General features: G+C 45.5%; 3 protein-coding genes across 3 annotated transcripts; 1 reads left to right on the top strand and 2 right to left on the bottom strand.

Moving 5' to 3' along the window:
* Nucleotides 1–109: 109 nt before the first annotated feature.
* Nucleotides 110–15,845, bottom strand: mcm10 (minichromosome maintenance 10 replication initiation factor). The gene is made up of 18 exons (XM_064939784.1): nt 15,764–15,845; nt 15,328–15,379; nt 14,941–15,219; nt 14,527–14,730; nt 13,981–14,341; nt 10,407–10,572; nt 9,617–9,784; nt 9,401–9,517; nt 6,358–6,554; nt 3,522–3,616; nt 3,219–3,326; nt 2,659–3,011; nt 2,377–2,509; nt 2,169–2,299; nt 1,884–1,997; nt 861–1,006; nt 586–628; nt 110–473 (listed from the first exon to the last, which is right to left on the bottom strand). Exons 2-18 carry the CDS (start codon nt 15,332–15,334, stop codon nt 390–392), a joined length of 2,706 nt encoding a protein of 901 aa, XP_064795856.1. The 5' UTR covers nt 15,335–15,379; nt 15,764–15,845; the 3' UTR covers nt 110–389.
* Nucleotides 15,846–16,676: 831 nt separating this feature from the next.
* Nucleotides 16,677–26,614, bottom strand: LOC135515917 (optineurin-like). The gene is made up of 13 exons (XM_064939782.1): nt 26,362–26,614; nt 24,853–24,998; nt 24,458–24,660; nt 22,455–22,613; nt 22,143–22,315; nt 21,920–22,073; nt 21,207–21,322; nt 20,923–21,072; nt 20,612–20,696; nt 20,325–20,477; nt 17,977–18,119; nt 17,780–17,871; nt 16,677–17,577 (listed from the first exon to the last, which is right to left on the bottom strand). Exons 2-13 carry the CDS (start codon nt 24,995–24,997, stop codon nt 17,456–17,458), a joined length of 1,695 nt encoding a protein of 564 aa, XP_064795854.1. The 5' UTR covers nt 24,998; nt 26,362–26,614; the 3' UTR covers nt 16,677–17,455.
* Nucleotides 18,635–19,877, top strand: LOC135515918 (millepora cytotoxin-1-like). Its single transcript, XM_064939783.1, has 4 exons — nt 18,635–18,838; nt 19,117–19,305; nt 19,546–19,698; nt 19,785–19,877. The coding sequence occupies exons 1-4, from the start codon at nt 18,723–18,725 to the stop codon at nt 19,831–19,833; spliced, it is 507 nt and encodes a 168-aa protein (XP_064795855.1). The 5' UTR covers nt 18,635–18,722; the 3' UTR covers nt 19,834–19,877.
* Nucleotides 26,615–27,088: the final 474 nt, after the last annotated feature.

The following is a 27,088-nucleotide window of genomic DNA, read 5'->3' as shown; positions in this document are numbered from 1 at the left end:
CCCCGTTACTATATTTTGGGTGTCTCTAAGACTCCCCCAGACTGTAAGGACGCAATATAGCACCGGAGACAATTTATTCCAGCGAGCCCAAGTCAGAAAAAGGAGGAGATTGTTGGTAAATCACTCAGCACGATTTAATCAGCACATTCACATCAAACCCAGCAGCAGGGAACGACAAACAGCTCATTCGGGAAATTCAATCGAATCCATTCAAAACACAGCAATTTAAAATCCATAATCAACTTAAAATGACATTGACACTAAAAAAAAACATTAAAAAGGAAATTTAAAAAGCGACATGCATATAAATATAACACAAGAAACTCCAACAGCACCAGCAGCCTCATATGATGAAGACAATGATGAAGGTGACGGTCAGTGACCCAGGGCTACTGCATGCTGTTGAGGAACTTGGGCTGCTCGTCACCTCGAGGCTGCAGGAGCTCCCCAGCGATCTTAGGCCCTGACTTCTCCTGTGGACAGGAACAGGAAACAGTTAGGGAACATGAAGTAGTAGTCAAACCAAGGACCGATCAGACGGGAGACGGATCTTAACTCCAAACCCGCTAAAAATGCGACACTTACCTTCAACATGCCGTCCCTTTCCCATTTGAACAGGCCACAGTTACTGCAATAGAGAACGCAGCATTATCATGTCTGATGAGCGCAGTAGCACGTGACCTGCATTGTGTTTGAGAGTGTGCGTTTCAACTGGGCTCCTGAGTGGCGCAGCGGTCTACGGCACTGCATCTCAGTGCAAGAGGCGTACTACAGCCCCTGGTTCGAATCCAAGCTGTATCACAACCGGTTGTGATAAAAACTGTAGTGTGTGTGTGTGTGTGTGTGTGTACGTGTCTCACCTGCAGTGTTTGTGTGGCAGGCGGTCCAGTGCGATGGCTCTCTGTCCACAGGGGCACTTGAAGAAGCGTTTGGTGGCGTCGTGCCACTGCAGCTCATGCTTCTCCTCCACACAGCGATCAGCAGGCTTGAAGTATGTGTACTTACACTGGAGACAAGACACAGATAAACATGTGTCTGTACTAAGCCGTAAAGACAGTTATATTGGTCTGACAGAACGGTTAAATGTTGCTAGTAGGTGAATTAGAATTCTGAGCCGTCTGGCCGATCTGCTATCATGCTAGGAGTCTGGACGATCTGCTATCATGCTAGGAGTCTGGACGATCTGCTATCATGCTAGGAGTCTGGACGATCTGCTATCATGCTAGGAGTCTGGACGATCTGCTATCATGCTAGGAGTCTGGCCGATCTGCTATCATGCTAGGAGTCTGGCCGATCTGCTATCATGCTAGGAGTCTGGACGATCTGCTATCATGCTAGGAGTCTGGCCGATCTGCTATCATGCTAGGAGTCTGGCCGATCTGCTATCATGCTAGGAGTCTGGCCGATCTGCTATCATGCTAGGAGTCTGCCGATCTGCTATCATGCTAGGAGTCTCGATCTGCTATCATGCTAGGAGTCTGGCCGATCTGCTATCATGCTAGGAGTCTGGACGATCTGCTATCATGCTAGGAGTCTGGACGATCTGCTATCATGCTAGGAGTCTGGACGATCTGCTATCATGCTAGGAGTCTGGACGATCTGCTATCATGCTAGGAGTCTGGACGATCTGCTATCATGCTAGGAGTCTGGACGATCTGCTATCATGCTAGGTTTACACATGCCATTGGGACCGTTGTAATCGTACCGGTCTAAATTGCTAGTTGGCTCATGGGGAATATTCTGAGGTGCTAGGAGATGGCGCTTTCATCTGACTTACTTAAAGGAAAGTTGATGATTCAAATCCCAGGAGTAGATTTTGACTCAACAGAATAAAAACGTTAGCTGATGACACTAGAGAATAAGACCTGTGATTGGACACTGACCTTTTTACAGCTGACAGCTCGACACTTCTGCTCTCTGATGTTCCTCATCTTGTCCTCCATCGCCTCCTTCTTCACCAGGGGGTCAAAGTAGCTCTCCTGCTGCTGGTACTCTGCCTAAAGAGAGAGATAGGAACTATTAACCCTCGTCTAGGGGAAGGGGGAATCATTACAGGAGAAGGGAACTATTATAACACTGGGCTAGAGATAAGGGGGAATCTTTATACTGTTACACAGAAAAGTGAGCAGTTACACTAGGCTGCTATGGTTATGTAATTGCTGACTCACCGCCTGTAGCTCGGCCCCGTGCCGGGACTTGGCGTTGAGGATCTTCTTGAACTCCTCTGATTGGACATAGTCCATTTTTTCCCGCCTCTTCTTCTGGGCTGGCTCCTCCTCCTTGGCCCCAGGCTGTTCACCTGTACAGAGGCAGATCCCAGAGGATGGGTAAGAACAGGGACTCTGTGTGTGTGTGTGTCTGTGTGCTCAGGTGTACCATCGGGCGAGGACAGGTTCTTCTGCACCCTGGTGGTGATGTCAGTGCTGTTGCTCCTCTTCCTTTTCACAGCGTTGGGGTCTTCTTTGGCCAGCCCAGCCCCCTTCACTCTCAGCTTCTTCAGAGCAGCCAACTAGAGAGGAGGGGCAGCTTCACCTTTAATCTCCAACCTATGTGACCTTTGAACTCTAGCCTCTCTATGACATCCATTCTACAGTCAAATCAACAGTGCAACAGTGTACACTAAGCATGAAAGCATGTGATAGGATGAGCACCACCTACCTTGGCTGCTGATAGGCTGTGTGGTGTCGGGGGCGGAGGAGGGGTGTGGTCAAAAAACAAGATATCATCTCCCTCGTTAAAACCCCTGCCCAGTGTTGGGGTGTGAGGGGCGGTGGGGCTCTGGGTGACTTTGGGGACCTCTAAGGCAGACTTAGGGGAAAGGAGGGTCCCTCTAGATGGGGGAGAGGCCCCGGGGACCCCCGCCCTGCCTGTGTTCTGGAGGACCCTCTGCTGGATCTCCTCTGCCCGGCGTCTACGGTTCTCTAAGAGCTGCTTCTGCTGCTGTTTCTGCTGCTTCAGGAGGTCAGAGGCAGAGATGGACTGGACCCCTGCACCAGCTGAGCCCTTGGAACCTGGGGGAGTGAGAGAGAAGGTGGAAGAAGAGAGAAAGATGATATACAGTAATTCTAATGCATTAACAAGCATGGAGAAAACACACCAAGGTAAAAAATAAATCAAAAGTGTTTCCTTCTAAAGCCCTCCTGTCTTTCTCTAGTCTCCAGATGGCCCATCTGATGTGTTCATGGGTTTGGTCTGGTCTGCTTGAGTGAGTCAGTTACCTGGAGGTTTGGTGAGGTGTCGCTTCAGTTGGAGGGCTCCCGGTGTAGGCATGGATAACAGGTCCTTGAAGTCGTCTGAGCAGCCAGACACCTCGTTAGACTTCATGGCTGAAAAACAAACACATTAAGAAAGAGCACCAGTCTTAAACCTCTCTCGCCCCCCACTCACTCCTTCCATCACCCCCAGTCTTAAACCTCTCTCGCCCCCCACCTCCCCCAGTCTTAAACCTCTCTCGCCCCCACCTCCCCCAGTCTTAAACCTCTCTCGCCCCCACTCACTCCCTCCATCTCCCCCAGTCTTACCCAGTCTCTTGGCCTGGCTGGCCAGCTGGTCTGATCCCTTCACAAACAGGTTCCCTAGAGTGGTCTGGGTGGGCTTCTTAGGGCCAGACGCAGACCTAGACAGGAACGGAGGTGTACATAAGTGAACACAATACAAACACACACATACTGACTTACAGCGCAGACAAACACATAGAGCAGTGTTTTCCACAACTACATCGAGTAGCCAGCCAGCCAAACAGAAAGAGTAGCCAGCCAAAAAACAGAAAGAGTGGCCAGCCAGCCAAACAGAAAGAGTAGCCAGCCAGCCAAACAGAAAGAGTGGCCAGCCAGCCAAAAACAGAAAGAGTGGCCAGCCAGCCAAACAGAAAGAGTAGCCAGCCAGCCAAACAGAAAGAGTAGCCAGCCAAAAAACAGAAAGAGTAGCCAGCCAGCCAAACAGAAAGAGTAGCCAGCCAAAAAACAGAAAGAGTAGCCAGCCAGCCAAACAGAAAGAGTAGCCAGCCAGCCAAAAAACAGAAAGAGTAGCCAGCCAAACAGAAAGAGTAGCCAGCCAGCCAAACAGAAAGAGTAGCCAGCCAGCCAAACAGAAAGAGTAGCCAGCCAAAAAACAGAAAGAGTAGCCAGCCAGCCAAACAGAAAGAGTAGCCATCCAGCCAAAAAACAGAAAGAGTAGCCAGCCAGCCAAACAGAAAGAGTAGCCATCCAGCCAAACAGAAAGAGTACCCATCCAGCCAAAAAACAGAAAGAGTAGCCATCCAGCCAAAAAACAGAAAGAGTAACCAGCCAGCCAAACAGAAAGAGTAACCTGCCAGGAGCTCTATTTTGATGGCCTCTGGTACAGTGTAATACCCTGAATCCACAGCGAAATGATTGAATACATTATTGAGTTTACCTCCCAGATTAGAATAATGTGTTGTGGTATTGCATTCTGTTTATACATTATGATAAACCTGGGCAAATGAATACATTTTTCAATACATTTAGTTGGTTCCCTACTAAGGTCAATAAATGTTTGAATATTGTTGTTCTGTTTTAATGTCTGGATTCCGTGAGGGCCTTAATTAACATATTTGGACCAGAATGAGGCCCTCCACTACCTAACGTTTCTGCAGTGATGATTCACCAACTTCATCAAATGTTTTCAGAATTTATCTGCAGACATTCACCAAAAAGCCTTGGCCTTCCAGTAGCCTATGCAAATAAGGGAGCCAGATGACAGAGCCTCTCAACGATGCCAACGGCTACACTGACTGACGAGACCAGAGTCACTCACTTTAGAATCACTGTCTGGCAAACCCCGACATCCTAGCAAAGGAAACCTAGGAAATCCTTCGCTTTACTTGTCTGATGTGATGCCATCGACATATGACCACGTTGCGGGATTTATGAACGGCAAAGGGCTGTAGGAGACTTAATTCAAGTCAGTTCGACACCTTTCATAAACTAGTCAACACTTGCTCTTTAGCTGTCAATCAAAGCACAGTAAATAGTCTGTGCGTCATGACTCCAGTAAATAGTCTGTGCGTCATGACTCCAGTAAATAGCCTGTGCGTCATGACTCCAGTAAATAGTCTGCGTCATGACTCCAGTAAATAGCCTGTGCGTCATGACTCCAGTAAATAGCCTGTGCGTCATAACTCCAGTAAATAGTCTGTGCGTCATGACTCCAGTAAATAGTCTGTGCGTCATGACTCCAGTAAATAGTCTGTGCGTCATGACTCCAGTAAATAGCCTGTGCGTCATGACTCCAGTAAATAGCCTGTGCGTCATGACTCCAGTAAATAGCCTGTGCGTCATGACTCCAGTAAATAGCCTGTGCGTCATGACTCCAGTAAATAGCCTGTGCGTCATGACTCCAGTAAATAGCCGGTGCGTCATGACTCCAGTAAATAGCCTGTGCATCATAACTCCAGTAAATAGCCTGTGTTCGCCATGACTCCAGTAAATAGCCTGTGCGTCATGACTCCAGTAAATAGTCTGTGCGTCATGACTCCAGTAAATAGCCTGTGCGTCATGACTCCAGTAAATAGTCTGTGCGTCATGACTCCAGTAAATAGTCTGTGCATCATAACTCCAGTAAATAGCCTGTGCGTCATGACTCCAGTAAATAGCCTGTGCGTCATGACTCCAGTAAATAGTCTGTGCGTCATGACTCCAGTAAATAGCCTGTGCGTCATAACTCCAGTAAATAGTCTGTGCGTCATGACTCCAGTAAAGTCTGTGCGTCATGACTCCAGTAAATAGCCTGTGCGTCATGACTCCAGTAAATAGTCTGTGCGTCATGACTCCAGTAAATAGCCTGTGCGTCATGACTCCAGTAAATAGCCTGTGCGTCATGACTCCAGTAAATAGCCTGTGCGTCATGACTCCAGTAAATAGCCTGTGCGTCATGACTCCGCATGGCTGGCAATGTGAAACACGCAAAAGAAAATGAATGTGGCAGAAAGACAGGAGTTACCACTTACATTACACGGGACGTGCAACTTCACGACCATCACGCTCTCTCCCTCCTCTGTGTAAAGACATTTGACTGCAACCAACCACAACACACACAAATTGTACCAGGAGGCGGGACAGACAGCAGACTGCGTTCCTCTGTCATTGCTCGCTTTGTGACTGACAGGCGTCTATCCTATCAACAGAGCGCTAGAAGAGATGCAGATCGTTCATTCTAGCGGGAGAGGACTCGATGGACTAGCGAATTGGAAAATGAGAAATGAGTTTGTAACCGGCTGATTACCGGCGCTAATGGAAAACACTGCTTAGAGACGACTGACGTTTACATCGATAAACACACGGACCAACCAACACACACATGCACACAATATTCACTGTGACACACACACACACTCACAGTGCGGCAGCGCAGGCTGGTGAGGACATGCCTCCGTAGTGGAAGCCAGTCTGACACAGTCGTTCCTTCAGACTGTTGCCCTTCCCCTTGGCCTTCCCAGTGGCCTTCCCTGAGAAAGACGACTGCAGCTCGGCCCGCTGGGCACTCATCTTCTTATACTGGGCCTTGACGTGGTACTGGCAGTACTGGCACTCATACTGCAGAGAGAGAGATAGCACATGACAACAGTCCTACACCCTCCTACTGCAGAGAGAGAGATAGCACATGACAACAGTCCTACAGCCTCCTACTGCAGAGAGAGAGATAGCACATGACAACAGTCCTACACCCTCCTACTGCAGAGAGAGAGATAGCACATGACAACAGTCCTACAGCCTCCTACTGCAGAGAGAGAGATAGCACATGACAACAGTCCTACACCCTCCTACTACAGAGAGAGAGAGATAGCACATGACAACAGTCCTACACCCTCCTACTAGAGAGAGAGAGAGATAGCACATGACAACAGTCCTACACCCTCCTACTGCAGAGAGAGAGAGATAGCACATGACAACAGTCCTACACACACCTACTGCAGAGAGAGAGATAGCACATGACAACAGTCCTACACCCTCCTACTAGAGAGAGAGCGATAGCACATGACAACAGTCCTACACCCTCCTACTACAGAGAGAGAGCGATAGCATGACAACAGTCCTACACCCTCCTACTGCAGAGAGAGAGAGAGATAGCACATGACACCAGTCCTACACACTCCTACTGCAGAGAGAGAGATGGCACATGACAACAGTCCTACAGCCTCCTACTGCAGAGAGAGATAGCACATGACAACAGTCCTACACCCTCCTACTACAGAGAGAGAGATAGCACATGACAACAGGCCTACAGCCTCCTACTACAGAGAGAGCGATAGCACATGACAACAGTCCTACACACTCCTACTACAGAGAGAGCGATAGCACATGACAACAGTCCTACAGCCTCCTACTGCAGAGAGAGAGAGATAGCACATGACAACAGTCCTACACCCTCCTACTACAGAGGAGAGCGATAGCACATGACAACAGTCCTACACCCTCCTACTGCAGAGAGAGAGCGATAGCACATGACAACAGTCCTACACCCTCCTACTGCAGAGAGAGAGCGATAGCACATGACAACAGTCCTACACCCTCCTACTGCAGAGAGAGAGAGATAGCACATGACAACAGTCCTACACCCTCCTAGAGAGAGAGAGAGATAGCACATGACAACAGTCCTACACCCTCCTAGAGAGAGAGAGAGCGATAGCACATGACAACAGTCCTACACCCTCCTAGAGAGAGAGAGATAGCACATAACAACAGTCCTACACCCTCCTAGAGAGAGAGCGATAGCACATGACAACAGTCCTACACCCTCCTAGAGAGAGAGATAGCACATGACAACAGTCCTACACCCTCCTACTGCAGAGAGAGAGATAGCACATGACAACAGTCCTACACCCTCCTACTGCAGAGCGAGATAGCACATGACAACAGTCCTACACCCTCCTAGAGAGAGAGATAGCACATGACAACAGTCCTACACCCTCCTACTGCAGAGCGAGATAGCACATGACAACAGTCCTACACCCTCCTACTAGAGTCAAGAGCTTGATAGCACATGACAACAGTCCTACACCCTCCTACTGCAGAGAGAGAGATAGCACATGACAACAGTCCTACACCCTCCTACTGCAGAGCGAGATAGCACATGACAACAGTCCTGGACACCCTCCTACTACAGAGAGAGAGCGATAGCACATGACAACAGTCCTACACCCTCCTACTGCAGAGAGAGAGCGATAGCACATGACAACAGTCCTACACCCTCCTACTGCAGAGAGAGAGCGATAGCACATGACAACAGTCCTACACCCTCCTAGTTTAGAGAGAGAGAGATAGCACATGACAACAGTCCTACACCCTCCTAGAGAGAGAGAGAGAGCGATAGCACATGACAACAGTCCTACACCCTCCTAGAGAGAGAGAGAGATAGCACATGACAACAGTCCTACACCCTCCTAGAGAGAGAGCGATAGCACATGACAACAGGCCTACAGCCTCCTACTACAGAGAGATCGATAGCACATGACAACAGTCCTACACCCTCCTACTGCAGAGAGAGAGAGAGAGATAGCACATGACAACAGTCCTACACCCTCCTACTGCAGAGAGATAGCACATGACAACAGTCCTACACCCTCCTACTGCAGAGAGAGAGATAGCACATGACAACAGTCCTACACCCTCCTACTGCAGAGAGCGAGATAGCACATGACAACAGTCCTACACCCTCCTAGAGAGAGAGATAGCACATGACAACAGTCCTACACCCTCCTACTGCAGAGAGAGAGAGAGATAGCACATGACAACAGTCCTACACCCTCCTACTGCAGAGAGAGAGATAGCACATGACAACAGTCCTACACCCTACTACTACTGCAGAGAGAGAGAGAGATAGCACATGACAACAGTCCTACACCCTCCTACTGCAGAGCGAGATAGCACATGACAACAGTCCTACACCCTCCTAGAGAGAGAGAGAGATAGCACATGACAACAGTCCTACACCCTCCTAGAGAGAGAGAGAGCGATAGCACATGACAACAGTCCTACACCCTCCAGGTAGAGAGAGAGAGAGATAGCACATGACAACAGTCCTACACCCTCCTAGAGAGAGAGAGATAGCACATGACAACAGTCCTACACCCTCCTAGAGAGAGAGAGAGATAGCACATGACAACAGTCCTACACCCTCCTAGAGAGAGAGAGCGATAGCACATGACAACAGTCCTACACCCTCCTACTGCAGAGAAAACGCTAGAAACTATGTCGCTTCACAAGTTGTCAAATGTCCCCCTCTCTATTTGGCAGTGGTATATGACGGACACAGCAAATATGAATGACACCGATCAGCCTTTAGGTCGGTTCTGAGGGTCAGTGTGGGTCAGAGAGTGTGGATGGTGGAGCTGTTGAGCGGTTCAGGTTGTGTGTGTTTCTGGATGTAAAGGCAAACCCACCAGGTTGACAATCTGAGAGCAGGGTTCTCCGTTCTTCTTGGCTGCCTTACAGGTGCCATAGTCCTGAGCCTCCCCCATCAACAACACCTTCTGATGGTGGTCCACTGACAGAGACACCTGGGGGGGAGAGACAGAGAAGGGGTGGGAGAAGAGAAAGTGATGGTGAGAACACACACACTACAGAGAAAGTAAACACACACACACACACACACTCACCCCGTCATATCCATCTTTGGCCTTCATGGGGTTGGGGTTGAGGATGCCCATGACGGTGCCTGGCTCAGTCTTCCAGTGTTCCTTATGCACCTCCCCAAACAGGAAGAGAGACACGTACACTTCCAGGTCATGGAGGTCAGACAGCTTCCAGATGCTGAATGTCTTACCCTGTGAGCGGAGGGAGGGAGACAACTCTTAGCGCTGATCTCTGACCCATCTGAAATTAATACAGGCAGGCCCACTTCTTGTCAAGTCAATGACTTGTTTTTAATGAACATTGGTCAACCTTACATACGTCTGGAGTCCTGAGTGTCCATGTCAATGAAACCACATGATCATTGACCTACTGTAGATGTTGAAGTTGTATGTTGGTATACAGTATGGAGCAGTGGAGGCTGCTAAGGGGAGGACGGCTCATAATAATGGCCAGAATGTCGCAAATGGAATGGTATCAAACTCATGGAAACCATGTGTTTGATGTATTTGATATCATTCCACCTATTCCACTCCAGCCATTACCACAAGCCCATCCTCCCTAATTAAGGTGCCACCAACCTCCTGTGGTTTAGATGGGGTAATTTGGGATGGCAGGGAGCCTAGTGGTTAGAGCGTTGGGTCAGTAACCGAATGGTTGCTGGATCGAATCCGAGTCTACAAGGTAAAAATCTGTCGTTCTGCCCCTGAACAAGGCAGTTAACCCACTGTTCCCCGGTAGGCCGTCATTGTAAATAAGAATTTGTTCTTAACTGACTTGCCTCGTTAAATAAAAGTTGAATAATTCTGGTCTTACACTGCTGTTGCTCTGTGGTGTAGCTTTGTTGACCAGCACAGCGAAGGTGACCCAGTCGCACTCATCCAGTTTCTCCCGGGCCAGGCGCTCAGGCAACTGGGAGAGCCGAATCAGCTTACGGTCGGCCATCTTACGATCCATCTCCGTGGAGGACACGCGTGGTCGCCTGAAACCAACGAACCAATCAGAATCCAGATTTGAGCTCAGGCAAGAAACCCTGGAGTGTTTATGTGTGTGTTACAGGTAGATGAGTTTGTGTGTTACAGGTAGATGAGTGTGTGTGTGTGTGTTACAGGTAGATGAGTATGTGTGTGTGTTACAGGTAGATGAGTGTGTGTGTGTGTTACAGGTAGATGAGTGTGTGTGTGTGTTACAGGTAGATGAGTGTGTGTGTGTGTTACAGGTAGATGAGTGTGTGTGTGTGTGTGTTACAGGTAGATGAATGTGTGTGTGTTACAGGTAGATGAGTGCGTGTGTGTGTTACAGGTAGATGAGTGCGTGTGTGTGTTACAGGTAGATGAGTGCGTGTGTGTGTTACAGGTAGATGAGTGCGTGTGTGTGTTACAGGTAGATGAGTGCGTGTGTGTGTTACAGGTAGATGAGTGCGTGTGTGTGTTACAGGTAGATGAGTGCGTGTGTGTGTTACAGGTAGATGAGTGCGTGTGTGTGTTACAGGTAGATGAGTGCGTGTGTGTGTTACAGGTAGATGAGTGCGTGTGTGTGTTACAGGTAGATGAGTGCGTGTGTGTGTTACAGGTAGATGAATGCGTGTGTGTGTTACAGGTAGATGAATGTGTGTGTGTTACAGGTAGATGAATGTGTGTGTGTTACAGGTAGATACAGGTAGATGAATGTGTGTGTGTTACAGGTAGATGAATGTGTGTGTGTTACAGGTAGATGAATGTGTGTGTGTTACAGGTAGATGAATGTGTGTGTGTTACAGGTAGATGAATGTGTGTGTGTTACAGGTAGATGAATGTGTGTGTGTTACAGGTAGATGAATGTGTGTGTGTTACAGGTAGATGAATGTGTGTGTGTTACAGGTAGATGAATGTGTGTGTGTTACAGGTAGATGAATGTGTGTGTGTTACAGGTAGATGAATGTGTGTGTGTTACAGGTAGATGAATGTGTGTGTGTGTGTGTGTGTGTGTGTGTGTGTGTGTGTGTGTGTGTGTGTGTGTGTGTGTGTGTGTGTTACAGGTAGATGAGTGTGTGTGTGTGTGTGTTACAGGTAGATGGATGAGTGTGTGTGTGTTACAGGTAGATGGATGAGTGTGTGTGTGTGTGTTACAGGTAGATGAATGAGTGTGTGTGTGTGTGTGTTACAGGTAGATGAATGTGTGTGTGTTACAGGTAGATGAATGTGTGTGTGTTACAGGTAGATGAATGTGTGTGTGTTACAGGTAGATGAATGTGTGTGTGTTACAGGTAGATGAATGTGTGTGTGTTACAGGTAGATGAATGTGTGTGTGTTACAGGTAGATGAATGTGTGTGTGTTACAGGTAGATGAATGTGTGTGTGTTACAGGTAAATGAATGTGTGTGTGTTACAGGTAAATGTGTGTTACAGGTAAATGAGTGTATGTGTTACAGGTAAATGAGTGTATGTGTTACAGGTAGATGAGTGTGCGTGTGTTACAGGTAGATGAATGTGTGTGTGTTACAGGTAAATGAGTGTATGTGTTACAGGTAGATGAGTGTGCGTGTGTGTGTGTTACAGGTAGATGAGTGTGTGTGTGTGTGTGTTACAGGTAGATGAGTGTGTGTGTAACAGGTAGATAGATGAGTGTGTGTGTGTGTTACAGGTAGATGGATGAGTGTGTGTGTGTGTGTTACAGGTAAATGAATGTGTGTGTGTTACAGGTAAATGAATGTGTGTGTGTTACAGGTAAATGAGTGTATGTGTTACAGGTAAATGAGTGTATGTGTTACAGGTAGATGAGTGTGCGTGTGTTACAGGTAGATGAATGTGTGTGTGTTACAGGTAAAGGAGTGTATGTGTTACAGGTAGATGAGTGTGCGTGTGTGTGTGTGTGTTACAGGTAGATGAGTGTGTGTGTGTGTGTGTGTGTGTGTGTGTGTGTGTGTGTGTTACAGGTAGATGAGTGTGTGTGTGTGTGTGTTACAGGTAGATGAGTGTGTGTGTGTGTGTGTTACAGGTAGATGGATGAGTGTGTGTGTGTGTGTGTTACAGGTAGATGGATGAGTGTGTGTGTGTGTGTTACAGGTAGATGGATGAGTGTGTGTGTGTGTGTTACAGGTAGATGAATGTGTGTGTGTTACAGGTAGATGAATGTGTGTGTGTTACAGGTAGATGAATGTGTGTGTGTTACAGGTAGATGAATGTGTGTGTGTTACAGGTAGATGAATGTGTGTGTGTTACAGGTAGATGAATGTGTGTGTGTTACAGGTAGATGAATGTGTGTGTGTTACAGGTAAATGAATGTGTGTGTGTTACAGGTAAATGAGTGTATGTGTTACAGGTAAATGAGTGTATGTGTTACAGGTAGATGAGTGTGCGTGTGTTACAGGTAGATGAGTGTATGTGTTACAGGTAGATGAGTGTGCGTGTGTGTGTGTTACAGGTAGATGAGTGTGTGTGTGTGTGTGTGTGTGTGTGTTACAGGTAGATGAGTGTGTGTGTAACAGGTAGATAGATGAGTGTGTGTGTGTGTTACAGGTAGATGGATGAGTGTGTGTGTGTGTGTTACAGGTAGATGGATGAGTGTGTGTGTGTGTGTTACAGGTAGATGGATGAGTGTGTGTGTGTGTTACAGGTAGATGGATGAGTGTGTGTGTGTGTTACAGGTAGATGGATGAGTGTGTGTGTGTGTTACAGGTAGATGGATGAGTGTGTGTGTGTGTGTGTGTTACAGGTAGATGGATGAGTGTGTGTGTGTGTGTGTTACAGGTAGATGGATGAGTGTGTGTGTGTGTGTTACAGGTAGATGAGTGTGTGTGTGTGTGTTACAGGTAGATGAGTGTGTGTGTGTGTGTTACAGGTAGATGAGTCTGTGTGTGTGTGTTACAGGTAGATGAGTGTGTGTGTGTTACAGGTAAATGAGTGTATGTGTTACAGGTAGATGAGTGTGCGTGTGTGTGTGTGTTACAGGTAGATGAGTGTGTGTGTGTGTGTGTGTGTGTTACAGGTAGATGAGTGTGTGTGTAACAGGTAGATAGATGAGTGTGTGTGTGTGTGTGTGTTACAGGTAGATGGATGAGTGTGTGTGTGTGTGTTACAGGTAGATGGATGAGTGTGTGTGTGTGTGTGTGTGTTACAGGTAGATGGATGTGTGTGTGTGTGTGTGTGTGTTACAGGTAGATGGATGAGTGTGTGTGTGTGTGTGTTACAGGTAGATGGATGAGTGTGTGTGTGTGTGTGTTACAGGTAGATGGATGAGTGTGTGTGTGTGTGTGTTACAGGTAGATGGATGAGTGTGTGTGTGTGTGTTACAGGTAGATGGATGAGTGTGTGTGTGTGTGTTACAGGTAGATGAGTGTGTGTGTGTGTGTTACAGGTAGATGAGTCTGTGTGTGTGTGTTACAGGTAGATGAGTGTGTGTGTGCTCTGACCTCAGCCGCAGTCCAGAGTACTTCTCGATGGCGACGTCTTTAGGGAGAGATGGAAGGGGATTGGCCTGTCGTACGGCGGACAGGGCTGCAGCCGCATTAGACTGGGAAGGTAGCGATGAACGTACCGTACTGTTGGTCCTACTACTGCTTGCTATTGGCTGGAAGGAGCTGTGAGTCTTAATCTCCACCAGTGGACCTCTGGTGTCTGTAGCGGCTGCTGTAGTGCTGGGCTGGACCTGGTGAGCTGTCCTTTGACCTTTGCGCTTGAACAGGTCAGCGTTGTTGAGCTGAGCGGTGAAGTCGGAGGACTCCTGTAGCTTGGTGCCGTCTCCTCGGTCTGGGGCAGACGAGGGCTTCCCCACTGTCAAAAACAACAGGTGAAGAGATTCCTTTAAAACACACATCCACAGGCACCACCGTCACCCATTACACTTTACAGATGCTCCTTACATGACATGTTAAGTCGCCACTGTGTTCCTGTAAGGTCAGCTTTGACTTTGATGAGATTACATGCTGAAACACAAAAAAAACATATGAAAGTAATACCCGCTTGGGGCTTGGTCTTCTGTGTGGGACGAACTGGCTTGGAGGAGCTCTGTTTGGGGGGACCCTGTGAGGGAGTGTTAGCTTTAGAAGGTGCCTTTGTTCCTGGGATGCTGTTTGGGGTAGAGGTGGCTGTAGAGCTCTTCTGGGAGGCCTCTAGCTGCTGCTGCAGCCTCTGCATCTGCTCCTGCATACGCCTCAGCTCCTCTGAGAACACACAGAAACACAACAAATATGATTAGAACCAGAAACCTGCCATAAATTAAAAAGCAAAGGAGACCGTGTGTGAAGCTGACATACTTTAAGAGTAGGTATCTGCATTTTAGAAACATTTACTGTATACATACTATAGGCGTTAATGCTACGCTATAGTGCTATCTTAATCATTTTGAGGTACTGAACTCCTTGTGGACAAACCTTGTAAATCTTCGTGGGATTTATTGAGGTTATCAGGAGCCTGCCCTCCAGACGGCTGTGTTTCGACTTCCTCCTCCTCTTCAATGCCATCCACATCTCCAAAGAGAGCAACGGCTCCATCCTCTTCCTCCCTCTCCAGTCCCTCCCTGTACTCTTCATCATCATCATCGTTGTCAAACAGGTCATCCAGGTTATCCTCTGCTTCCTGGCTAGCCTGCTGCTCCTCTCCAGCCTCGTTCTCTGCCAGCAGCTCTGTTAGAAGGTCCAGGTCATCATCACCTGACACACACACAGTGTTATAGAGTTTTGTTTTGATCAAAGCCATATATTGATTATTCCCCCCCCCCACCCCCCACCAAACACAGACACACGAGTTGTATCCCTTACCATCCATTTCCTGGAATTTTAAGATCAAGCCTTTCCCGATTAAAAAGCAGATCTATGAATAAAAAATACACAGGTATTTTAAGTCATATCCCGAAGACACAAGTGTTTATTGACATGTCATTAACTTATGGACACGGCTAGCTAAAGCTTTACAATTTCCATTATGTATATTCTCTCCCATTATCTATTTCCTACTGACATCGAAATAAGTAAGTTATCCGATTTTTCACAACGCTTAAACTAGCAACAACGCGTACAGCAAGCTAGCAAACACATTGTGAATATGATCTCCACTCCAGACAGTGCGAAAGCCGCGGTAGCAACAATGTCACTTCGAGGTAATGACGGTCACTTCAGGTCAATTTACGTTGTCGATTGTATACTTTTTGTGTAGTGACCAAGAATACATTTTCTTGAAAATAATTATATTGTTTACCTTACTTGATGGTTTCAGGGACTTCTCTAGCTAGCTATCGTCGTTTCTTCAAAATACTACTGAGAAAGAACTGAAATCTGGCGCTAAACGAAGGACCCCTATCAAATAGAATAGTGGCTACTATTTTGCCTGTCCACAATGTTTTTGGTAGATATTTCCACTCACAAATTACTTGCATATCGCAAATAAAATCATAGAAAACGGTATACCTAGTTTAATTTTTTGTTGAAATTATACATTATTTCATGTTATTGACTGGTGTAGGCATGGCTCCTTTAAATAAAGACTACAGTCGCTGTCCTAATATATAAACAAAGTTTGTGAACGTCAACAAACATGGTATGTGTTTACAGGGATCCGGGATCAAGAGCATATTGAAGTTGAATGGTTAAGGTAAGGGTTATGGTTAGAGGATGTTGCGTCCCAAGGATTCCGGATTGCACTGACTGAACAAACATATGAAGGTATTTAACTAGGCAAGTTCGTTAAGAACACATTCGTATTTACAATGACGGGGACGGGGGTTGGGATTAAACATAAAAATATGGGACAAACACACGTCACGACCAGAGAGACAACACGATATTACAAAATGAGAGACCAAAGACAAACATAGTATGGCAGCAGCACAACACGGTAGAAACATTATTGGACACCGACAACAGCAAAGGGCAAGAAGGAAGAGACAACAATACACGACGCAAAGCAGCCACAACTGTCAGTCAGTGTCCATGATTGAGTCTTTGAATGAAGAGATTGAAATAAAACGGTCCAGTTTGAGTGTTTATTGCAGCTCGAGCTGCTTAATACCATAGATATAAAGCAGATTCCGTTCTATATCTATGGTGGGTACTCTGTTGCATTTTTCCAGGTGCCATCAGATGTGTGTGCAACACACAGAAACAGCCCACTGTACCAATAACACCTTTATTAAATATTTTCATAATTATTTTACAGAATCACATGATTTGTAAATACATCTGGATAGAGAAGTTAGCTAATACGGTACACACTCCCTTGCATAGTCATTCTTCCTGCAGGCTACATAAGCTGTAAATAGGTTTAATTATAAATGTACAAACCATGACGATGATTGGATAAAATGTGCAATATGCATTTACAAAAAAACAACATTAAAGTGTCTTAGGCATCCTTCCCTCCGTTGAAGCAAAAGATTTTCCAATTATTCAAAACGAAATGTCTATGCTGTAATTGTAATCTATTCATAACCTTCATCAAAACAGAATTACAGCTTAATTAAATTGAACCACCCGAAAATCCGTAATAAGCATTTAATAAAACTATTTAATAAAAATAATTAAAAACTAACACTTTAGCAAGAAACTAAGTGGCAGACAGCTGTCAATAAGAAAACAAAGTTACCAAACTTAAAATACAAATTCCAGTTCTCCATTTACCACCTAACAGCATAATAAACGCAATACATTTCACCCCTCAAACAAAAAAAAGTGTGTCTAGTTGTGCACTGTAAGAACACATTTTATATTATAGTTACATGTTCTAAAACAGACCAGAGCAACATAGCCCTGAACTGCAAAATAAACACACTTTTTAGAGCATAAAGGCATCATTTTACTCTGCCATAAATCAGATAATGATGAAGAGGAAGAATCTGATTATGGTGCATCTGCGGCAGTTGTCTTTGTTGTTGCTGATGACTATGATGAATTCTCAGATGATGCAGTCCATGATGTGAATCTGCAGGCTATCCAGGTCTGGTAGGATCTCGTTACACTTGGGGCAGACGTGCTCCGGTATATTCCCCTGCTGCTGCCAGTCCCTGGCATCACCACCTATCAGACACACAGTGGTATGGTAACTCTATTCACTTATATACACACAATTACATCATTTATCGTTGTTGTAAATAATGTGAGATGGAGAGGAGCAGAGGGTGTTCATGATAAAAATAAATACGAGATCACATTTAATTGGAAGAAAACAATATGATGTGCCTTGGCTTGAACCCTGCTAAAGCCAGGTACTGTCCGGTACCTCTGGCTCCTTCCATGTTGTGTGGAGCAGCACCTCCATGTGGATTGCCTCCACGTGGCATGTGTCTTCTCTGCATATCGCTCAGAGATTGCCTACAGAAACCAGACGTAGTCAGGCGGTGGATCCAAAATGGCAGTGAACGTGACCTAACATGACCAATCTGTGATCACATGACCAATATATAATCTGATGCGCACCTGCCCAGTGAGTCCATCTCATCCTGTAGCTGAGTGTTCTGTTTCTTGACAAAGTCCAGCTGAGCAGACAGACGTTCTTTCTCCTCGTGAATCTTCTCCCGAGCTGCTCGCTCCGCGTAAAAGTCAGACGAGTACACCTCCGCCTGGACAATGAATAGCACACACATTATTAAAATGATACCCACGCATATAAAATCAGACAGACAAAACATTTGTCTATACGTGTCAATGATTATAAAGGTGTGGCTGTATTGTTGTATAGATATAAATGCCATGTACAGAATGGAGTGTATTGGTTATACATTTAATTTCAGCCAAATAAAATGTAATATTCAAAAGATATTTTAAATGTTGTATAATTGAGGGACTAACAACGGACCAACAAGCCCCTGGGGGGGGGGGATCGTAAACCATAACTCAGAGTTAAGAAGGATAGTTCATGAAAAATGTATGTTTCTGAGAAAGGATGTTGCGAACTCATTTTGAATGATGCCAGCAATACACCTGCTCAAACATTATTCAATTACACCACTTGGGTCTAGTTCTATAAGTGGAGCATTAACCTTGCTTGTGCTGTTTTGTTGAGATCACACTCCTCAGAGAAGCCATGAACGGACCCAATTTCTATATTCTGCTTCTTGCTGGAGCCTTGGGTCAACGGGCGAGGTAGGCTGTTGTTTTAAGTTGTAGACTGTTACCATACAATTACTCTTTCTACACTCAATTTACATAATGATGCTGTGTATATGGAATCAGTTTATCGTTTCCTTGCTTGTGTGTTGCAGAACTCTGATGGGAAACTATTTGACCAGCCCTTACAGTTTAACTGCCCTTCAAGACAATCCATCTCCCACATAAAAAGGTGTGAAAAGGCAAAAGACTGTTCTTATCTGCTTACTATCAATCTCCTACCAAAACGACGGCACAGATTCCCAAAATGAAATGTCTACTCCAATCATTAGTGCCGTTTTACTTTTCATCACCAATTAGAAACCAAATTATCTCATTGTTCTGCATAGACCAGTAGGTGCGCTGCACTGTTGATATTGGGCATATCAAATTAAACAACTTCAAATGCATTTTTTTGTTTTCAAATCATTTCAACTATTAATATGTGCATTGTCATGCATCTAATTTCAGTCAGCATGTCAACTACTATGAAGACCGTGTGTGGGACTTTGAGTGTAAAGACACATTTGTCTCAGAGCCTGAGTGCCTCTGGTCTCCTTACGTAAATGACTTTGATCAAGAGTTCAGCTTCAAATGCCCCCAAACCTATGTCCTAACTGGGATGAACAGCTATCATTACAACTACTATGAGGACAGAAGGTGAGTAAAACCTCAATGTTTACCAGATCCTATGTTCAATTGGTACATTTCATTTCTTTCCAAATACTTTGAGCGGTTGATTGAGCCTGCTTGGAGTGCCATATGAGCAGCATTTGCACTTTTGGGACTATTCCATTGGTTCCACCAAGTGCCACTGAAGTATTTGAAAGAAAACAAGTTTCTGACAATCTTGACTGTGTGTTATACTATACATGTATGATTTCCATCACTGTGTCACAGGTGGAAGTTCTACTGCTGTCGAGTCAACAGCTACCGCAACCAGGACTGTCAGTGGACCCCCTACATCAACTACTTTGATGAGGTCATCTCTTGGCAAGTCCCAGGCCTGAACTACCTAGTTGGGGCCGGAAGCTACCATTCAAATTATTATGAGTGAGTACAATGTGTGTGATGTAGTTCAGGGGAGCGATGTTTCAACAACAAGAATCTTTACCTCAAAATGTATTGTGTACTTCCAGAGACCGTCGTTGGAGATACCAGTACTGCACACGGAAGTCAAACTGCTGATTATTGAATTCTTGACCCAAATGACGAGTAAAGATTGCCTAACTACCTTCTTGTGTTGTGTTTCATTTCATTATTTCATTCATTAATGCATATTCATATTTAAAATCAAGCCAGTCTGAGTTGAAGTATACTTATTATTATTTTTTAAATATAAAAATAAGAGACAGTGGCACCTATTTCACCTCATGAAAATATAAACTGTTACAATTTTTTGGAAGGGTACTCAGCCTTAATTAATTGAATTACTGGTTTAACAAAGAAGCTGCCTTCACTGACAGTCACTCAAATGTCACTTTTAAGAGATGCTGTACAACTCCAAATGTTCACACAGAGTTCACTAAGTAAATAAGAATGGTGTAATCTTTTTTCCAAGTGTGAGAACACACACACACACACACACACACACACACAAACCTCCAGCTCAACGCAGAATAATTCACATGACACACACACACACACAACTAGATTGAGAACACACACAGAAAACCTACCTGAGCCTGAAACACAGAGATCGTTTCCAGCTTCTTCTCCTTCTGATACATCTCCTGCTTCATGACATCTATCTGCTGTTGCTTAGCAGCCAGGGCCTTCTCTGCTGCGTCCAGTCTGGTCTGCAGGTCTCCCACCTCCTTAGTGACCAGTGGCTGGAGGCCACACAGAGGGCAACGGTCAGATTCATCACCTTCACCATGCCATACCATTTTGACAAAGGACAAAACAGTGCAAAGTGCCAAACTAGACTGATTTCTGTTTAACAGAGGCTAAGTAGTGTGGTCACCTCTTGGTTCTTGCTCGCTTGCTTCAACTCGTTGTAGTCCTCGAATAGCTTGGTGTAGGCATTCTTCAGCTGGGTCAGGTTAGTCCTGAGGAGGGGAGGGGCAACTGACTCATGATGACTAAGGAGTATTTAGATATAGAAACTCATGGCATTGACCAGTGGAAACTGATGGGGGGGGGGGGGGGGGGTTTCAAAAGAGGAGCAGGGAATTTCTGTCCCAAGACCCCACCCTAGGGAATGGCCCAATAGTGTTGGGGGAGTAGGAATATGTCTGAGTGAGAGTGTGCGTGCATGCTTGACTGTTGTCCCACCTCTCCTCTCCAGCCTTCCTCTGCTCAAGCTGGCTCTGGGCCTTCATGCTGTCCACCTGCAGCTTCAGTCTGTCATTCTCACTCTGTACCTCCTGCTTCTCTACCAGCTGGGCTGTCAGAGTCACCACCTCCTGCTCCACATCCCTACATCTACAGAGATAGAGAAATACAGAGAGTGGGATAGAGGGAAAGTGAAAGGGTGTATTGTGGGAAGGGAATGAGCAAGGTTAGCATAGTTTACATGTTTCCATTGTCTATGTAGCTCTCTCCTCTGTCTCTCTCACCTGTCCTGCAGGTTCTTCTTCATGCCCTCAGCCTCGCCCAGTTTGCTCTGAGCCTGCTGTAGCTCATTAAACAGGGTCATCATCTGAGCCTTCAGATTCTCCACCTCTGGCACAGCCTGACACATAACAGAGAACAGTCCAACAAACTGACAGTTCTGATCGAGAAGCTAAGGGTCAGGACATTGTAATGGGGACATTTAATAAAGTTAATATTCAGTTAAGAGTAAATAACACAACGCTTAGCTCATTTGTGTTTTCTCTTCCTGTAATACACAGGATTTCCAGTTTTTATTTGGGACACTCATGTACTGATTGATGGTCACTAGACTTGATACTGAATGTTATGTATTGTTCATGTCTGTTGATAGTGATTGACGCCAGACTGGCGGTACAAGGACCAAGGACACTGATTGTTATTATATTCTGGGGCAGTGTGATTCTGTAGCAGCTGATGTTGTGACTTCCTACAAGCCTCTCAGCGGGTTTTTACAGAACATTGGTGGAGTGAGACGAGAATATAAGGGCCTGCTTCTGTGCTGGAGGTGTCTCCCTGTTGCAACTTGTATTAAACCACATTGATTTACTTTAACTTATTTTAAGTCATCTGGAAAATCCCTATTACATACTGTACATTAATACATTTCAATCTCAATAACTTGCCTGTTCTTACAGGGTGAGAGACAAGCTCTTAACCAGCCTATCATTGTATCTACCTTCTCCTTCCCAGAGTTCTGTTGGGGCGCCTCCGCTGGTTCTGGCTCAGTACCACATGCTGTGTTGGCTAGCGCTGGGGAAACCACCTCTGGCAGTAGTGAGGTCTGTGTGGAGCTCTCCGTGATAGCTTCTTTCTCCTCCAGCTCTGTGATTCTGAAAGACATAGGAACATCATTCTTCGGTTCCACCCAAACATAAAGCCCAGGCAGAAATGCGGCCTACCTGGATCTGGTAGCCTGGAGCTCGACTTGTAGCTTCTCCACCCTCTGGGTCTCCTTCCTCAGGGACTGGAGCAGCTGGCTGACAGTCAGCTCCTCAGACTCCTGCCTGGATACACTCATGTCATACCTGGGGTCCCTTTCATTATGATACAGCTCCTTTCCAGTATCCTCTTTCTACACACACACACACACACACACACACACACACACACACACACACACACACACACACACACACACACACACACACACGCTAAAATCAGGACACACACACTTATAATATGAATGGATGGAGTAAGTGAGTGTCACTCACAGCAAACATGATCTCTATGAAGGAGTCATCCTCTGACCCCTGACCAGTCTTTAACTGGAGTTCAGAGTTCATGGCCACCAGGTCATTCTTCTCAGCCTGCAGACGCACCAGTTGGGCACGCAGCGCCTCCAGTTCTGAATTCTGATTGGCTGTCTCGGTCTGGAGGTGACACAGCACAGATAAAGACAAAACAGTCTGCCCAGCAGTATACAGTGCCTTGCGAAAGTATTCGGCCCCCTTGAACTTTGCGACCTTTTGCCACATTTCAGGCTTCAAACATAAAGATATAAAACTGTATTTTTTTGTGAAGAATCAACAAGTGGGACACAATCATGAAGTGGAACGACATTTATTGGATATTTCAAACTTTTTTAACAAATCAAAAATTGAAAAATTGGGCGTGCAAAATTATTCAGCCCCTTTACTTTCAGTGCAGCAAACTCTCTCCAGAAGTTCAGTGAGGATCTCTGAATGATCCAATGTTGACCTAAATGACTAATGATGATAAATACAATCCACCTGTGTGTAATCAAGTCTCTGTATAAATGCACCTGTACTGTGATAGTCTCAGAGGTCCGTTAAAAGCGCAGAGAGCATCATGGAGAATAAGGAACACACCAGGCAGGTCCGAGATACTGTTGTGAAGAAGTTTAAAGCCGGATTTGGATACAAAAAGATTTCCCAAGCTTTAAACATCCCAAGGAGCACTGTGCAAGCGATAATATTGAAATGGAAGGAGTATCAGACCACTGCAAATCTACCAAGACCTGGCCGTCCCTCTAAACTTTCAGCTCATACAAGGAGAAGACTGATCAGAGATGCAGCCAAGAGGCCCATGATCACTCTGGATGAACTGCAGAGATCTACAGCTGAGGTGGGAGACGCTGTCCATAGGACAACAATCAGTCGTATATTGCACAAATCTGGCCTTTATGGAAGAGTGGCAAGAAGAAAGCCATTTCTTAAAGATATCCATAAAGTATTGTTTAAAGTTTGCCACAAGCCACCTGGGAGACACACCAAACATGTGGAAGAAGGTGCTCTGGTCAGATGAAACCAAAATTGAACTTTTTGGCAACAATGCAAAACGTTATGTTTGGCGTAAAAGCAACACAGCTCATCACCCTGAACACACCATACCCACTGTCAAACATGGTGGTGGCAGCATCATGGTTTGGGCCTGCTTTTCTTCAGCAGGGACAGGGAAGATGGTTAAAATTGATGGGAAGATGGATGGAGCCAAATACAGGATCATTCTGGAAGAAAACCTGATGGAGTCTGCAAAAGACCTGAGACTGGGACAGAGATTTGTCTTCCAACAAGACAATGATCCAAAACATAAAGCAAAATCTACAATGGAATGGTTAAAAAATAAACATCCAGGTGTTAGAATGGCCAAGTCAAAGTCCAGACCTGAATCCAATCGAGAATCTGTGGAAAGAACTGGAAACTGCTGTTCACAAATGCTCTCCATCCAACCTCACTGAGCTCGAGCTGTTTTGCAAGGAGGAATGGGAAAGAATTTCAGTCTCTCGATGTGCAAAACTGATAGAGACATACCCCAAGCGACTTACAGCTGTAATCGCAGCAAAAGGTGGCGCTACAAAGTATTAACTTAAGGGGGCTGAATAATTTTGCACGCCCAATTTTTCTGTTTTTGATTTGTTAAAAGTTTGAAATATCCAATAAATGTCGTTCCACTTCATGATTGCGTCCCACTTGTTGTTGTATTGTACAGTTTTATATCTTTATGTTTGAAGCCTGAAATGTGGCACAAGGTCGCAAAGTTCAAGGGGGCCGAATACTTTCGCAAGGCACTGTATCTATCCATATTCTACTATATATTTTTTTAAAACACCATCTTTCTTTTCTAAGCCTCTTATTTTGTTATACAAAATCTACAAAGAATCCTCCATACAATAATTTCTCACTTAATAAGCTGATTGTGTGGTCTAGCCAGAGTAACCTTGTGAACACTAGCCTTCCCTTTCTCTCTCTCTCACCTGTCCCTTCCCCTCTGCTCCTCCCTCCAGCTCCTCCACCTTCATGCTGAGCTCCTGGTTGTGTGAGGAGAGGGCCTCCATACGGCCGCGCGCCTCATCCAGCCTCCCCTCCAGGAACTCCTTCTCCTCCCTCTGCTTCTCCCTCCACACAGACAGACCCTCGAAGCGCTCCTTCATCGACACGTTGGTTTGCTTCAGCGCCTCTACAGGTCAAGATACACAGAGAGTACATTACTGTAAAACACACACGGACAGAGCAGTCAATCACATAATCAGCCATTGCAAGACAATCAGAACCTCATATGCCGTAACATCCTAATGTCCCCGCCCCATACAGGAGATTCTCAATGAGCTTTAAGGATGAACCACATTCTGGTCCCCTTTCCATGCCTCACCCTTCAGGTCTCGGTTCTCCTGGATGAGGCAGTTCATCTGCTGCAGTGTTTCCTCCAGGGTGCCTGTGGTGGGGCTGTGGCCGGGGTGGGAGCTAGGACCCCGGGAGATGTCCCCGTTCACCATGGGGGAGCTGGACGCCATCATTCTACAGCAAGGTGAGGAGGTGTGGAGACATGCAAGTGGACAATACATTCTCAGACCATGGAATACACTAGAATGAGAATAGGGATTCTGATTCTAGCGAAGCCCCGTGCAAGGACAATCAGATGTTATATATCCTCTAGATCTGTATGCATCAAAACAACAGCACGGCCTTGTCAGAGGTGTGAAGGAATACTATTGCACACAATGACTCATGTACACTGGGCAATATCCGTTATTGAATAATCTTATCAGCAGCTGTCACGTGGTAGGAAGCTCAGCAGCCTGCCTGAGTGTGCTGGCCACTTTTCATGTCATTTAATAAACCTCCACAGGTCTGTGACGGAGTGTATATTGTAGCGACCTTAAAGCAACACCTAGCGAACTCCTCAAGAGGTTCCGACCCTTTGGCGTAACGGACCTCTTGTTGTAACTCAGTGTTTCCCAAATTCGGTGCGCGTTTTCATTTCTGCCCCCAGCACTACACAACTGATTCAAATAACCAACTAATCATCAAGCTTTGGGCAAAAACCAAAACGTGCACCCCTTTGGGTTGCGAGGACCGGGTTTGGGAAACACTGGTTAAACTGAAAAGGTTATGTGTCAAACTCATTCCATGGAGGGCTAATTGTCTGCTGGTTTTCACTCCTCCCTTGTACTTGATTGCTACGTTAAGGTCACTGATTAGTTAAGAACTCCCCTCACTTGGTTGTTGGTCTTAATTGGACACATATTGAAAGGAGGAACCAAAAACCAGCAGTCACTCAAACTCATTCCATGGAGGGCAGACACCCCTGGGTTTATTGTGCTTTCAAGACAACTGGGAGCTCGGGAAAAAACGAGGTCGAATCATGACGTCAGTGATCTTAAGGTTCGGGAAGTCGGCGTTCGAGAAAGAGATCCGAGTTCCCAACTTGGAATTCGGGGTTGGATGACCGTTCAAAACACTTTCAAGACGGAGCTCGTTTTTTCCCCGAATTCTCAGTTGTCATGAACACATTTAACTCGGAAGATTTTCCAGTTTGTTTGAACGCGTCATAAGGTGTTAGCTTTCGCTGGACCGGTGGTTCAGTCCCAGTCGGGGCTAACCCCCAAATACTCTAAAATAACATCACAAAAGGCACCACTACCGACTCAGAACATGGGTTGACTGACAGCTGCCAAGGCTGCCCCCTTTTCTCCTACTCCTTCTCTTTCACTTCCTCATTTGAAATTCTACCAAACGTTACCTTCAACGATACAACAATGTACCATATTTGACTGCTTCTTTAGCTAGCTTAGGTAAAAACGAAATAATTACTTCCCAAACTGTTAGTGCGTCACATTACACCTAGGCCTAACAAATTAATCGCGATTTCAATACTCACACGTGATTAAAATACACCTTGAAAGAACTCGGATACTTATTTTCTAAGATCAAAACACTTCTGTTTCGTTTTTCTTCGGACTTGTTATTGGTTTACATCATTTCCTTGTCTTAACGTCACGTCACAAAAAAGGGTGTGTGATGATCAAATCTTCAAACAAATTGAGTTTACGCTGGTTTGCCTTCAAAAGCCGTAGATGCATCTATATATTTGGCAAATCAGTGAATATGCTGCGTTAGTGACACCCTCGAACTGACCCACAGAGCGGCTGACAGTGACGTCATGGACTGCTAATTCCAGCGGGTTTTCCCTTAAGGAGTGACCTTGCACTTTTGGTCAAGGAGTGACATTTGCCTGGTAAACCCATTACATATGAGATCAGAAAGCCGGCTAATCAATCATTTATTTGACAATTTCATTGGAAAATTGAGAATTTATTCAGCCTATATTGTAGACTATTTTCATATTAATCTAATGAAATAGGACAGCCTTTTGCCTAATTTCCCCACCATCCGCTTACTGCACTATGACACTGTATAATTATAAAAATATTGAAACTGAGTAGTAAAATGAGTGTATGACTATGAAGGATGAGAGGCTATATGGGCACTTCAGAATGAACAATACAGTGAGGTATAATTGGCTTGCCTTGGACCACAAATGTTGTTGGTTTGCAGGTCCTTCAAATGTCCACTAGATGGCAACATTCGCTTGGAGAAAAAAAAGT

The sequence above is a fragment of the Oncorhynchus masou genome, chromosome 27 (assembly GCF_036934945.1).
Source record: "Oncorhynchus masou masou isolate Uvic2021 chromosome 27, UVic_Omas_1.1, whole genome shotgun sequence".
NCBI classification, from domain to species: domain Eukaryota; kingdom Metazoa; phylum Chordata; class Actinopteri; order Salmoniformes; family Salmonidae; genus Oncorhynchus; species Oncorhynchus masou.
The sequence above is the reverse complement of the archived record's forward strand: the minus strand, read 5'-3'. Positions and strand labels throughout refer to the sequence as shown.

What these genes read in the sequence shown, in the direction of transcription:
- mcm10 (XM_064939784.1), bottom strand. An exon ending in ATCCCACGAAGATTTACAAG is followed by an intron (nt 14,731 to 14,940) that starts GTTTGTCCACAA and finishes GTGTGTTCTCAG; the next exon opens with AGGAGCTGAGGCGTATGCAG. An exon ending in ACGGGGCCGAGCTACAGGCG is followed by an intron (nt 1,998 to 2,168) that starts GTGAGTCAGCAA and finishes CTCTCTCTTTAG; the next exon opens with GCAGAGTACCAGCAGCAGGA.
- LOC135515918 (XM_064939783.1), top strand. Translation starts at nt 18,723, where the DNA reads ATGGAATCAGTTTATCGTTTCCTTGCTTGTGTGTTGCAGAACTCTGAT. An exon ending in AACTACTATGAGGACAGAAG is followed by an intron (nt 19,306 to 19,545) that starts GTGAGTAAAACC and finishes ACTGTGTCACAG; the next exon opens with GTGGAAGTTCTACTGCTGTC. An exon ending in TACCATTCAAATTATTATGA is followed by an intron (nt 19,699 to 19,784) that starts GTGAGTACAATG and finishes GTGTACTTCCAG; the next exon opens with AGACCGTCGTTGGAGATACC.
- LOC135515917 (XM_064939782.1), bottom strand. Translation starts at nt 24,997, where the DNA reads ATGATGGCGTCCAGCTCCCCCATGGTGAACGGGGACATCTCCCGGGGT. An exon ending in GAGCAGAGGGGAAGGGACAG is followed by an intron (nt 22,614 to 24,457) that starts GTGAGAGAGAGA and finishes TGTCACCTCCAG; the next exon opens with ACCGAGACAGCCAATCAGAA. An exon ending in TCTCTGTGTTTCAGGCTCAG is followed by an intron (nt 18,120 to 20,324) that starts GTAGGTTTTCTG and finishes TTCATTGTCCAG; the next exon opens with GCGGAGGTGTACTCGTCTGA.